Source organism: Lampetra planeri, chromosome 48 (assembly GCF_965212315.1).
Source record: "Lampetra planeri chromosome 48, kcLamPlan1.2.h2, whole genome shotgun sequence".
Taxonomy (NCBI): domain Eukaryota; kingdom Metazoa; phylum Chordata; class Hyperoartia; order Petromyzontiformes; family Petromyzontidae; genus Lampetra; species Lampetra planeri.
Window position 1 is genome coordinate 3,350,175 of NC_136154.1, and position 15,340 is coordinate 3,365,514.

Consider the following 15,340-nt stretch of genomic DNA (forward strand, 5'->3'; position numbering starts at 1 on the left):
AGTTGCTGAAACGTGGATTCAGGGTGGCATCAGAGCCGTGTACGCACTCGTGGCAGCAGACAGTGGAGGATCCAGCAAACACCTCTACTCCCCGCCATGCATGGGTGCTGCAAAACGCACAGCGAGAACACTGGGGGGGGGGTACCGGGGGACCTCCGCCTCGCTCCACCTCCCTCTTACACCTCTGACGTTGTCCGCTACCGGCAAGCGATCATCCCGTGCCAGCGAGCGCCACGCCGGTGACGCCTCACCGCATCGTCGTCGTCCTCACCGCGTCATCCTCACCATGTCGTTCTCACCGAATCGTCGTAGTCCTCAACGCATTGTCGTCATCACCACACCGTCATCGTCACTGTGTCATCGTCGTTCTCACTGCGCGGTCCTCATCCTCACCACGTTGTCGTTGTCCTCACCACTCTGGGCCAAAGCGTGTGCGCACCGTGCACGTGTGGCTCCATGAGCGGTTTTCATTTTTGATTTGTTCCGTGCCCACCACCACCGCCGCCACCACCACCACCGCCGTCAAATCCGCAACTGCACAACTGCACCCACCTGCGTCCACTACGTCCATACTATACGACGACGAGTCACACACCACGCCGAAACCTGAAACGGCAACCACGGCGCCGCTTAGCGTCCCCACGTCACCCCCCACGCCACCCTCCATGCCGAGCCCACGCCGGCCCCCAAGCCGTGCCCACGCCGCCCGCTACCGTTGCCCCCCCCCCCCGACTGTGCCGCCAACCGTGGAGGAGGGGGGGGGGTGGGGGGGTCGTTGCCATTGTTCATTCGCGATTTTCGACTGAAACACCGACTGACTGACACACCAAACCGGCTAAAACACCGACCGACTAACACACCGACTATCAGACTGACTGACTGACAGACCGTCCGACCAATACTGATTAACAGACCAAACGACTAGCTATCCAACCGACTAGGCAGACCGACAGAGACAGCAATTGAGTAAATGACAAAAATCAAGTCAGGCTGAGAGACAGAAACTCCAAATGACTGGCATATACCCACAGACAGAAACAACAACTGACTGATGGACATAACCACTGACTGACTGACCCACAGGCTCACAGACCCTACCACAGACCCACAGACAGACCGACTGACATATCCACAGAGAGACATACAACACACCGATTGACTGACATACCATCAGACACAATGACCAACTGACATACCCACAGACTGACTGACCCACACGCTGACCGACCGTACCATCGACCTACAGACCGACCACATAAAGCCTCCCACCCACACTCCCCCGCCCCCCCGCATTCTAACCTGAACCACCAAAGAAGTGATGGCGTGGGGTGGGGCGCTCCTGCATGGCGGCCCCTAGTGGCTGGCGGGAGTCGGTGTCCACTCCGACGAAGGCCGTGTAGGGGGACACGACGCCCGACTCCACGCTCAGCGCCACCACTCGCTCCCGGCGAGACTTGGCCTCCGCCTCCTCCTCCTCATTCTTCTTCTTCTGCTGCTCCGCGTCTCCAGGCGCCGGCGTAGAGTCGGGGGCGTTGGGACCCGACACGAGGTGGCGGATCATCGCCTTGGCTGCGAGCCAGTGCAGGGTGGCACTGGGAAAGGTTACGGTGTAGGGGTTGCAGAGGCTCACTCACTCTGAGCCTGAAAACCGCTCCCTGAGTCTCTCCCTGGGTCTGCCTGAGCTGCTGTTCCCTGGGTTTGCCAGATATGGACAGCTGCCTCCACCCCGACTCCACGTGATCAGCGGTCTCATGGCCGTGCACCATGGTGTGTGGGCAAGCACGCTCAACTTTCTTCAGCAGCCTTCACGTGGCTCCCTGGGTGACCGTGAGGCCTACACCCAGGCCGGAGCCTGCGCGGGCTGCTCGGCGAGCCGTGCTGTGGCCAGCGGGGTGCTTGGAAAGCCTCGTGGGGTCCATATTCAAGGCAGCCTTTGTTGGGCTGTAAAATGCTTAACATCTAGGAGGCTTTAGTGACCAATATTATCCATAATCGAGGTTTTTGGGTAAGATCGCGTAAATGTGTCATTAAACCCGCCACCAACTGACACAGCCAATTAGTAATGTTATCCATTGTAATTGATATCCATTGCAATTTGCATGACTACATTAACCCCCCCCCACCACCTCTAGCCTTCGCACCTGACTGGCTCACAAGGTGACGACATCACATTTATCCCAGGACATCTATTTAAAAATGAAACAGGAGGAGGATTTCGCCACAACTCGGAGGCTGTCCGCCTGATGATGATGCCGGTTGTTGTTGTTGTTGTAATTACCAGCGAAACGTCACACGGGTACTCCAATTATAAACGCTGTTGTGGGTTTACTCTCCAACCCACAACCGGTGTAGTGCTGTACTAGTAACGAATTGGCACGTTTTGTTTATGTCACAAACCTCACTGATTGGCTGTGTCGGGTGGTGGTGGGTGTAAGTACACATTTATACCTCTTATTATGGATTATAAAATGCTGCTGGCTCGTTTGTTGCTGCTCTGGCAGCCACCTGTTTTGAACATCTTTATTGGTGGGTCGGTGGGTGAATGAGTGGGTGAACGAGCGGGTGGGCGAACGAGTGGTGAATGAGCGGGTGGGTGAACAAGCGGGTGGGTGAATGAGTGGGTGGGTGGGTGAATGAGCGAGTGAATGATTGGTTGGGTGAACAAGCGGGTGGGTGAATGAGTGGGTGGGTGAACGAGGGGGGCTACGTACCGGGACTCGCCGGGGTTGGCGGTCTGGCTGGTGACGGGAACCCGGTTCTCCACGGACTCCCCATGCAGGGAGTACTTCAGCACTGCCTCGCCCTGCCATGGGGCAGCCAGAGCCTGCAGAGACGAGAGGCTCAGTCCGGGAGCCTAACCCAGAGACCCGGTGCCTACCTGAGTCTCACTCTGACCCTGAGACTCAATCTGACCCCGTGACCCGATCACCCCAAGTCTCACTCTGACCCAGAGACCCGGTCACCCTAAGTCTCATACTCTTAGTTCTTTCGGTAAAGTCACGTAGGTAAAAAATTTACTTAAAATGAATAAAAAATAAAATAAAAATCACGACGTTCCGGAGGCAACACAAGTCTCTGTCATCAGGTGGGACCGTCACAGCCAGATTTGCTGCATCAAGTGAGGCAGGGATTCAAGATGCAAGCCCTTAAATACAAGTTGACGGGGGAGGAGAGGGGGGGGAGCTTATCAAAATGTGGTAGCCAATGAATGGAACGTATCGAGAGGGGGGGGGGGGGGGGGGGGCTAAAAGAAGGCACGAAGTGCTCGTAGGCGTCGGCGACGTGGACGTGTTGGTGCGCAAGTAACTATTGTTGCACATGCTAACGTATTGGACGAGGAGGGGGGGGGCTAAAAGAGAGTACGGGGTGCAAGTGTACGTGGACGTGTCTATGTACAAGCACCTGTTGATACACATGATAGAAAAGAACGAAAATTCCCATGTTTATACCAGTGTTGGCTGACAATAAAGAGAGTACTGTTAAACACTGGGGATGTTAACACTCGGTAAAGTAAAATAGTGCCTGTCAGATAAGATGGTCCAAAAATGCGTAGTTAAATCTTTTTCACATGGTTAATAACATCTTTCCAATGATTACTAAGTTTGTACCCATCATCACGGTTGAAATTATGTCGGTGTTTGTATATCTGAATGGCTTCGTGTACTAACCTTTGATGGTAGCCAGGGGGTTTGCAGAGCACCTTAGTCTCGGAAAAAAACAATATCATGAGAGCCCACCGCGTTGTAGCAATGATCGACAACGGCGGAAGACTCAATTTTGCCATGTTTCAAATCCGACTTGTGCTCGCGGACACGATCAGAGACATCACGTTTCGTTTCCCCAATGTAACAGTCACCACAGCTGCAACTCAGTTTATAGACTCCAGGGTATTGCAAGTCAGGGATGATATCCTTCCCAGATGGAATTAGATCACGGATTTTATGTACTGTACTGAATCAGACTTGGATCTAATGTTTGTTTAGAATTTTGGAGATCTTTTTGGTCACGCCTGCTATGTATGGCAACATGATAGTTTTGATGGGAGTTTCAATTGGTTGTTTCTGTATGGTGGGAGAAACAGCTTGGCGGATGGTGCGTTCAGAATATCCGTTCATCCTGAGGGCCCGATGTATATGTCTTAATTCACTGGCCAGGTGGTGTTGGTCAGAAATGCCATGAGCTCTGTTGTATAGCATCTTGATGAGAGAATTCTTTTGAGATGGGTGGTGGTGGGAATCCGGCTTCAAGTAGGAATCTGTGTGGGTGGTTTTCCTGTAGACAGAATGTCCCAAGGATCCGTCAGGTCTCCTCTCAAACAGAATGTCTAAGAATGGTAGTTTGCCATCTTTCTCCACTTCCATGGTGAATCTGATGGATGGGTGTCTGGAATTGATGTGGTCCAAGAAGTGGTTCAATGCTGGGAGGCCATGTGGCCAAATGACGAAAGTGTCATTCACATACCTCTTCCACAGGGAATGACGCAGGGTGGATGTCTGGATGGCGTCTGATTCAAACTTTTCCATGAACATGTTGGCTATCACTGGTGACAAGGGGGAGCCCATAGGGGTACCCTAATTCTGTTTGTAGAAGGTGCCATTCCAGGTAATATAAGTGTTGGTGAGGCAATGCCTAACCAGAGCATTGTTTTTTCCGAGACTAAGGTGCTCTGCAAACCCTCTGGCTACCATGAAAGATTTGTACACGAAGCCATTCAGATATACAAACACCGACATAATTTCAACCGTGATGATGGGTACAAACTTAGTAATCATTGGAAAGATGTTATTAACCATGTAAAAAAGATTTAACTACACATTTTTGTACCATCTTATCTAACAGGCACTATTTTACTTTACCGAGTGTTAACATCCCCAGTGTTTAACAGTACTCTCTTTATTGTCAGCCAACACTGGTATAAACATGGACATTTTCGTTCTTTTCTATCATGTGTATCAACAGGTGCTTGTACATAGACATGTCCACGTACACTTGCACCCCGTACTCTCTTTTAGCCCCCCCCCCTCCTCGTCCAATACGTTAGCATGTGCAACAATAGTCACTTGCGCACAAACACGTCCACGTCGCCGACGCCTACGAGAATTTCGTGCCTTCTTTTAGCCCCCCCCCCCTTCCCCATACGTTCCATTCATTGGCTACCACATTCTGATAAGCTCCCCCCCCCCCCTCTCCTCCCCCCTCAACTTGTATTTAAGGGCTTGCATCTTGAATCCCTGCCTCACTTGATGCAGAAAATCTGGCTGTGACGGTCCCACCTGATGACGGAGACTTGTGTTGCCTCCGAAACGTCGTGATTTTTATTTTATTTTTATTCATCTTCTTGGTTCTTTCGGTAAAGTCACGTAGAAGGGAAGTAATAAAATAATAAAAATAAAACATAATAAAACAATTCTCACGACGTTTCGGCTACAACGCAAGCAGCCGTCTTCAGGTGAAGAATGAGACATTATCAAGCTAGGAGCTTATATAGGTGTAGCGAGGAGGAGCGCCTTAACAAAAGAATGTGCATATGAAGAGGAATTTAGCATATTAATGGGTAATGCGTAGGAGGTGGGCGGAGGGGTTTCAAAGTCCTATTATGCCCATGCATTATGCAGGATCAACAGCACCACGGGGGGGCGCAAGGAATAGCGTTAATAAAGGAAAGGAATGTTAATGATATGTAGCTGCATGGACATGTTAATGATATGTAGCTGCATAAATGCAGCTACATATCATTAACATTTCTTTCCTTTATTAACGCTATTCCTTGCGCCCCCCCGTGGTGCTGTTGATCCTGCATAATGCATGGGCATAATAGGACTTTGAAACCCCTCCGCCCACCTCCTACGCATTACCCATTAATATGCTAAATTCCTCTTCATATGCACATTCTTTTGTTAAGGCGCTCCTCCTCGCTACACCTATATAAGCTCCTAGCTTGATAATGTCTCATTCTTCACCTGAAGACGGCTGCTTGCGTTGTAGCCGAAACGTCGTGAGAATTGTTTTATTATGTTTTATTTTTATTATTTTATTACTTCCCTTCTACGTTACTTTACCGAAAGAACCAAGAAGATGAAGCCCTGCAGTCACGAAAGCTTTAAATCGAAATATTTTTATTCATTTTAAGTTAATTTTTTACCTACGTGACTTTACCGAAAGAACTAAGAGTATGAATCTTTGCAGTCACGAAAGCTTCAAATCTAGAACCCTAAGTCTCACTCCAGACTCTGACCCTGAAACCCGGCCCCTCCTGACGCTCAATTAGACTTGTCCACGTGTCCCCGTGTCCCCGCGTGTTGCGTGTGGTCTCACGGTGCCAGCGAGTTGTGCGTAGAGGATGGTTCGCTGGCCCAGGAAGATGCTGCGCGGCACCTCGGGCACCACGATGGCCGACAGGCCCGGGGGGAGCCTCCAGGAGAGTGACACGGAGGTCAGCGTGGGCTGGAGAGCGCACTTCAGGGCCTTCAGCACCTGGGGTGGTGGGCGCGGAGACGGAGGGAGATGGAGGGAGAGGGAGGGTGAGATAAAGGCAGAGGGTGGCAGGGAGGGAGGAGAGGGGGAGGGAGGTTCCGATAATCGTCAATGATGGTCGCCGTGAGCGGGAAATGAACCAAACCGGTTCTGGGCCTCCCCCGAGGTCGAAACGGAGAGAGATAGAGACACAGAGACACAGAAAGAGACAGACACAGAGAGAGAGAGAGACAGAGAGACACAGAGAGAAACAGTGAGAGAGACACAGACAGAGAGATACCAAGACACGGACACAGAGACAGACAGCCCTCTGGATGTCTGTCATAGAGACAGAAGACAGATACAGAGAGAGACGCCCAGAACCCGGGCATCCGAGTGGCACTGTCTCAGGTGAAGGGTCTCCGTGTTCGCGGTTTTCAGTCTGAGCAGACCTAGGGACGCACAGCGCTCACCTTGCCCTGCAGGCGCTCCTTGCCGGTGATGAACTCGGCCGTCCCTCCTCCGCTGGCGGCGATCCCCTTGATCAGCTCCGTGGAGGCACCGTCACCGATTCCAAAGGAGAAGCAGCTACAGACACATTGACACACAGACACACACAGATACACAGACAGACACACACAGACACACACCGACACACACACAGACACGCAGACACGCACATACAGACACACAGAGACGCACACACAGATTGAAGAACTAAGTCCGGGCCTAGTATAGTCACTGTGTCTTAAATAAAGAGGCTCCACGTATCCAGTTGTCCAAGTCATTACACTACTACACACTACACTACACTACTACACGCTACACTACACTACTACACACTACACTACTACACACTACACGCTACACTACACACCACACTACTACATGCTACACTACACTACTACATGCTACACTACACTACTACACACTACACTACTACACACTACACGCTACACTACACTACTACACTACTACACACCACACTACTACATGCTACACTACACTACTACACGCCACACTACTACACGCTACACTACTACACACTATTACACGCCACACTACTACACACTACACTATGACACACTATACACTACACCGCTACACACTACCTACACCACTAACCACTACAATACACTACACGACTATACACTACACTACTGCACTACTAGACGCTACACTACACTACTGCACTATTATACTCAATTGAAAACAAATATTGAGTAGTTGAATGAGCAGCTGAGTGAGTAGCTGAGTGAGTGAACTAGTGAGTAGTGAGTGAGTCTAACCGATGCTTGCTTGCGTTCTTCTTCACCAGGCTGATGACATCACGGGTGTTGGAGACTTCTCCATCAGTCAGCACCATCAACTATGACATCACAACATCACAACACCATTCACTCTGACATCACAACCCCATCAACTATGACATCACAACACCGTCAACTATGACATCACAACATCAAAACACCATCAACTATGACATCACATCACAATACCGTCAACTATAACATCATAACATCACATCAATTACGTCTTCTGTGTGTGTGCGTGTACACGTACTCCGTGCGTGCATGTGCAAGTGTTACACATGACGCCTGTGAACGAATTCCATGTGTTTGTGTGTGGTGACGTCACCGCCACTTATTGGCGAATGGCGGTTGTTGTGTGTGTGGAGAGCGGTAGTGTAGTGGTTAGCGCAACGCTGCACTACGAAGTTGGCGACCTGGGTTCGATTCCCGCTCACGGCCAACACCAGTGACGATTATCTAAACCGGTCCTGGGCCTCCCCGAGGTCGACTCAGCCTCAAATGAGTACCTGGTGCGGTGTGTAAACATCGCCACTGGGGAGACAAAGGCGTGGTGTTGGCCACCCACCCCCTCGTGTGACGTGCCGGCCTTCATAGGTGCTCGCTAATAGCACTTGCCCCTACAGTCTGTTACAGGCTATACGGGGGATGTTGTCTTTGTATTTGTGTGTGTGTACGTGTGTGTGTGTGTGCCTGGGTATTTTGTACCATCGGACACTCCACCCCCACAACTTCCAATCTGTGATGGGGCAGTTGTGGAGAGAGTGGAGAGTTTCCCATACCTGGGCAGTGTGCTCATGACCGGCTCCGGTTTAACAGCAGAGGTCTCACTCCGAATTAGTCGAGCGGCATTATTTTTTCATCGGTTGCGTAACGCTGTGTGGAAGCTACCTGGTCTGTCACTCCACACGAAGCTTCGGTTATTCCCTCCCTTCTCTACGCTTGCGAAACGTGGACCCCCATAATGGAACATCTTCACCGGTTAGAAACATTTAGATTGGCCTGCCTACGATCAATCCTGGGTTTAACCAGGCTGGATTGTGTGAGGAGCTCACAAATCCTCGAAAGATCTGGACAAAGTCCCATCGGTGAGCTCCTCTGGCAGGCAAGGCTGCGTTGGCTGGGCCATGTAGTCCGCATGCCCAATCACGGCATGCCCAAACAGCTTTTGTTCGGCCGGATAGAGGGGGCTAAACAGGCATGACATGGGCTAGAAAAGAGATCGTGTGATGTGGTACAGGAGGATGTGGAGCTGAGTGGACTTGCCGATGACTGGTACAAGCGGTGTCAAGATCGGCCTCAGTGGAGGAGGCTCGTGAAGGACGCTACTGGGCAGTTGGAGGCAGTCGCCCTCCAACAACAACGGAGGGCGGAGGAGCGATGCTCACAACAACGAGCAGAACGCCGGGTGGCTACAGCACAGCAAGTTGGCACAGTAGGGGGCACAGGTGGTGCTTCAGCCAGCCATCTCAGTCAATCAACCCGTGGGACCTGGGTCTACCCCGTGACCTCCTGCCAGCGGGCGTTCGACACTTCACGTGGCCTCAAGGTGCACATAGCCTGGCACAAGCGTCGTGGTGACATCACCGCCACTTAGTGGCGAATGGCGGTTGTTGTGTATATTGACGTGCGCCTCTGTGCGCATCTGTGTGTCTACCCGGGGGACGTTTGTAATTTTGGGTTACCCCTTAAAGACACTAAAACCACCCCCAAACCCCCCCACAATGTTGTCGATCACAATGGACTGGCCCAAGTGCACTGCCGAATGGCGAGAGGAGGAGGGGGTGGGGGAGGTAGCGGTTGGACCGCGCCACTCACCTGCCGGGGGTGTTCCGGCCGGCATGCCGAGCGGTAGATGGCCACCAACGGCTCCAGGATTTCGGTGCCCCCCAAGTTGGCGCTCATCCCCTTGACGAGCTTCAGCGCCTCGTCCATGCTCGCCTGCGAGTACTCACGGCTCTCCCTGGGCGGGGGGGAGTACAGCAAGTGGGACCGAGACGTCAACTCTCATCACCTGGGTGGTTACACCATGGCATGCACAGCCCCCACTCCCCTCGCTCCTCCAAACCCCCTCTCCCTTCCCCTTCGCTCCCTCCATCTGTCCCACTCCCTTCCCTCCCCCCCTTGCTCCTCCCTCCCTTTCCTCCCCTCTCCCTCCCTCCACACTCCCCACTCACTCCTCCCTCCCTCCCCGCCTCCACCCTCCCTCCCCACTCCACACTTCCTCCCTGTCTCCACACTCTCTCCCCACTCCACACTCCCTCCTCCCTCCCTGGGGAAGAATGGTCATCTGTGAATAAGAGCTTCATAGCTCATCGGATTCATCCTCCTCCTCCACTCTAAATACAGAGTCTGAGTAACATGGGGGGCTGAGTGCTAGGGGGCTGGGTAAGGGGCTAGGGGATGTGGCAGGGGCTACGGGGGGGGGCTGCGGGGGGATAAGGGTGGAGGCTCACGGGAAGAAGCTGTTGTAGCTGCTTCCAAATGCGTAGACGTTGAAGAAGCAGCCGAGAGGCAGACTCTTCAGCAGCAGCATCAGCGTCTCCTGCAGGGGGGGGGGGGGGAGCAAGGAATTAACATGGCGTAGGCATGGGGGAAGCATGAAATTAATATGGGGGCATCATTGGGGAAATATGACATTAATGTGGGAGCAGCATTGGGGAAGCATGGGGGAAGCATGGAATTAACATGGGGGAAGGATGAAATTTACATGGGGGAAGCATGAGAAAAGCATAGAAGAAAGAAGGCCACAGTTTAACACGGTGCAAGCAAAGGACTCAGACTCACCACACAGACCCATAGACTCACCACACAGACCCACAAACTTACCACACAAACCCACAGACTCACCACCAGACCCACACCACGCAGACCCACAGACTCACCACACAGACCCACAGACTCACCGCACAGAGGCCCACATAGACCCACACACACACAGAGACGCACACACACAGAAACCCACACTCACCACTCGCAGACCCACAGACTCACCAAACAGACCCACAGACTCACCAAGCAGACCCAACGACTCACCGCACAGACCCACATACTTACCACAGACCCATAGACTCACTAAACACAGACCCACAGACTCACCACTCAAAGACCCATAGACTTACCACACAGACCCACAGACTCATCACACAGCTCCACAGACTCACAACACAGAGACCCACATAGAGACCAATACACACACAGAGACCCACACACTTGCCAAACAGAGACCCACAGACTCAACACACAAAGACCCACATAGAGACCCACACACACAGACACAGAGAATCACCGCACAGAGAACCACAAAGACCTACATACACACCGAGACCCACACAAACACCGAGACCCACACAACAACAACAACCTCCATTCGACACTAAGTGGCGGTAAAAGCGCTTATGCCAGGCAATGTGCATGTTGAGACCACGTGAAGTGTCTAACACCCGCTCGCAGGAGATCACGGGGCAGACCCAGGTACCACGGAATGACTGAGACCACTGTCTGATGCACCACCTGTGCCCCCTACTGTGCCAACTTGCTGTACTATAGCCACCGCGCTCTGCTCGTTGTTGTGAGCATCGCTTATCTGCCCTCCGTTGTTGTTGGAGGGCGACTCCCTCCAACTGCCCAGTTGCGTCCTTCACGAGCCTCCTTCACAGAGGCTGATCTCGACACCGCCAGTACCAGTCATTGGCAAGTCCACTCAACTCCACATTGTCTTGTACCACATCACTCCATCCCTTCTCTAGCCCGTACTGCGCCCGTTTAGCCCCTTCTATCCGGTCGAACAAAAGCCGCTTAGGCATGCGGTGGCTGGACATGCTGGCTACATGACTCAGCCAATGCAGCTTTGCATGCTGGAGGATCGTAGGCAGCCCAGCCTAAATGTTTCTTACTGGCGAAGATGTTCCATTAGGGGGGGTCCACGTTTTGCAAGTGTAGAGAAGGGAGGGAATGACCATGGCCGAGAAGAGCCGAAGCTTCATGTGGAGCGACAGACCAGGCAGCTTCCACACAGCGTTACACAACCGATAAAAATACATTGCCGCTCGACTGATTCGAAGTGAGACCTCTGCTGTGAAACTGGAGCCGGTCATGAGCACACTGCCCAGGACTGGGAAACTCTCCACTCTCTCCACAACTGCCCCACCACCAACTGGGAGTTGTGGGGGTGGAGGGTCTGATGGTACAAAATACCCAGGCAGGTGCATAGTTTTGGTGGGACTGATGGTAAGGCCCCACCTCTTAGTGGCATACTCCAGTTTCAGCAGCAGCGCCTCCAACTCCTCCTCTGAATGAGCAGCAATTACCAAATCATCGGCATACATAATGTGGTTGACAATAGGGAGCCATCCCTTGACTGCACCCGGGCATCGATCAGCCTCCCATTTAATCTGTACCAAATGGAAATTACCCCGGTACAGCTAATGAAGGCTTCACACACTACGTAGTCAAAATAGATGTTAAATAATGTGGGAACCAGAGGACATCCCTGTCGCACCCCAAGGTGTACAGGGAATGGCTCTGACTCCCGGCCACATAGTTTTACCCGGGCCCGCTCACCATCTGCCCGGTGCCTTTCCTGGTCTCAGACTCTGGATCGCCTTTAGTACTTCCTCAACAGATGGCACCTCAGCCAGCCACTCACAGGGGGTTGACTTCTTCCAATATTTCAGGCACCGCAGCCTCAGCAGGGTCATCCCCACTTTGTGCCACAATGTTTTCCAGGCTGAGGGATTTCCCCTCCCCCAGGACCTCACAGAAATTCTCAGCAAATCTGCAAACCTGTTCTTGGGGGTCGGAGATTGGATGGTAATAGGTGTGGCGCTGCAGGTTACTTTTTTGATGGAGTTGAAGAATGATTTGTGATCGCGAGCCACAGAGGCTTCCATCTCCTCAGCAACCCGCGACCACCACCTATCCTTGCAGTGCCTCACGGCTCTCCGAACCTCCGAGCGAAGGCTGCGGTAAGCCTCCTCATTCTCTGACGTGGGATGCTGTAGACGATTAGAGTGGGCCTGTCGCTTTTTCTCAACCATCCTGAACACCTCCTCTGTCAGCCAGGGTCTCTGGGGTGGTCTGGACCGCGTACCCAAAGCAGCCATTGCAGGTGCATGAGTCACAGTCCTAAACCTCGATCATTTACCCTCAAAATCAGGAGTGGGGGATGATGCCAACCCCAGCTGCAAACGATGATAAAATTCTCGTTTGCAACTTTCATCAGCTAACTGAGACCAGGCCACTTTGGGTTGGAATTGGGTCTTGGGTGTACACCCACCACCGGAGTGGAAGAATGGCAGGCGCATTTTACAGATGACAAGTCGATGGTCAGAGGGCAGATCAGCTCCACGGTAGGTCCTGGTGTCAAGGACATGGGCTCGCATCCGCTGATCCGTCACTATGTAGTCCAGCAGATGTTCTTGCTTGGACCCGGCATGCATCCATGATGTTGTGTGGATGCGCCGATGCCAGAACAGCGTGTTGGTAATTACAAGCCCATGGGCTGCACAAAAATCTATCAGCCTCCTACCGTTGTTATTGAGCTGATCTGGCGCATGCCTTCCAATCACTCCAGACCAGGTGCCAGCATCATGACTGACTAGGGCATTGAAGTCACTCAACAAGATGACTCTATCCCGGGATAGAGACCCACACGCACACACAGAGACCTACACACAAACACATAGAGACCCACACGCACACATAGAGCCCCATAGACTCACCACACTGAGACCCACATCATACAGAGAGACCTACATCATACAGAGAGACCCACACACAACACACACACAGATACCCACACACAAACACACCGAGACCCACACACACACATAGAGCCCCACACACACACATAGAGCCCCACATTCTCACCACACAGAGACCCACACACACAGATACACATAGACCCACACACACACATACACAGAGACCCACACACACAGATATACATAGACCCACACACACAAAAACACAGAGACCCCCACACACACACACAGGCCTACACACAAACACACAGAGACCCCCACACACATATAGAGCCCCACAGACTCACCACACAGAGACCCACACTCACAGAGACCCACACACACACGTAAACAGAGACCTACACACACGTACACAGAGACCCCCACACACACACAGAGCCCCACAGCGATTTTCCTACCTTGGCGCTGTGGATGCGAGTCTCCCTCCCTCCGCTGCCGTCATTGACCATGGGGCATTCCATGCTGCCGGAGCAGTCCACCACAAAGATGAACTCCCCTTTCTGAGTCAACGCCTCCGCCCCCTTGGCGGACTTGGTCTCTCCCGCATCCGGGAAGAAGTTCAGCATGGCCACTGTGTCACTCATCAGAGAGGAGGCTGGGAGGAGGATGTGAGGGGGGAGGGGGGAAGGAAGAGGTTGAGGAGGAGGGGAGAGGAGGAAAGAGGGGGAGGAGGGGGAGGAGGAAGGGGTAGAGATGAGGAGGATCAGAGTTTGACCGCGTTGTCGTGGATGTTGACTTCCTCGCCTGGTACACATGAGGTCGTGGGTTGTTGCGAGGGCTTAGAGACAGCGACGATAGTGGAAGGGCTGGTGAGGTGACCTAGAGGTGGACTGTGTAACTGGCTCATTGACAGATGGATGAGTGGCTAGGTAAGTGAGTGACTGTATAGTCTATGGGTGATTGATTTACTAGGTTGGTGAGTGACTAGGTGGGCAAATTAGTGAGTGACTGGGTAAATTACTAGGTAGGCGAGTGACCGGGCAAGTTACTGGGTGAATGAGTGAGTGACTAAGTGAATGAGTGACTAGGTAAGTGAGTGAGATCTTGAGTGACTGATTGGGTGAGTGACTAGGTGGGTGAGTGACCGGGCGAGTGAATGACTGGGTTAATGAGTGACTGGGTGGATGAGTGACTGGGTGGATGAGTGACTCACAACAACGAGCAAAGCGCCGGGTGGCTAAAACACAGCAAGTTGGCATAGTAGGGGGCACCGGTGGTGCATCGGGCAGTCATCTCAGTCAGTCGACCCTTGGCATCTGGGTCTGCCCCGTGACCTCGTGCCAGCGGTCATTCAACACTTCACGTGGCCTCAAAGTGCACAAAGCCTGGCACAAGCGTTGTGGTGACGTCACCGCCACTTCGTGGCAAATGGCGGTTGGTTGGTTGGTGCGGAATTGTAGCGGTTAGCGTACTGTGCTACGAATTCGGCGACCACTACCGTCACCACCACCACCACCTCAACTTCCATCACCACCACCAACCGCCCCCACCACCACTGTCACCACCGTCGCCGCCCCCACCACCCCCACCACTACCACCGTCACCACCACCACCACCACCACCGTCACCACCTCCCCAAACTGTGCACCCCAACTCGAACCAAATCACTCACGCGTCACGAGCGGAATTCCATCTCGCCATGGTGATGGTGATGGTGGAGGCAGTGGTGGTGGAGGTGGTGGTGGCGGGGGTAGTGGTGGTCGTGGTGGGGGTGGTGGCGGTGGTGGAGGCGGTGGTGGTTGCGTTGGTGGTGGTGGGGGTAAGCGATACACTTCGCTACACTGTGCTATGAACCCGGTGACCCGAGTTAGA

General features: G+C 52.8%; 1 protein-coding gene across 6 annotated transcripts in view; it reads right to left on the minus strand.

Annotated features, from left to right (window-relative positions):
* Positions 1–15,340, minus strand: part of LOC144733863 (von Willebrand factor A domain-containing protein 5A-like) — a 39,403-nt gene that overhangs the window by 11,705 nt on the left and 12,358 nt on the right. For 3 of the 6 annotated variants that reach the window (XM_078615871.1, XM_078615869.1, XM_078615867.1), the window contains exons 7-15: positions 13,927–14,123; positions 10,220–10,308; positions 9,582–9,726; positions 7,743–7,822; positions 6,927–7,041; positions 6,316–6,474; positions 2,712–2,824; positions 1,300–1,592; positions 553–606 (exon numbers count right to left, since the gene is read on the minus strand). In XM_078615871.1, the coding sequence (XP_078471997.1) occupies positions 553–606; positions 1,300–1,592; positions 2,712–2,824; positions 6,316–6,474; positions 6,927–7,041; positions 7,743–7,822; positions 9,582–9,726; positions 10,220–10,308; positions 13,927–14,123 (1,245 nt within the window). The remainder of the gene's footprint in view (positions 1–552; positions 607–1,299; positions 1,593–2,711; positions 2,825–6,315; positions 6,475–6,926; positions 7,042–7,742; positions 7,823–9,581; positions 9,727–10,219; positions 10,309–13,926; positions 14,124–15,340) is intronic. The other 3 variants (XM_078615872.1, XM_078615870.1, XM_078615868.1) reach the window with 1 other exon arrangement.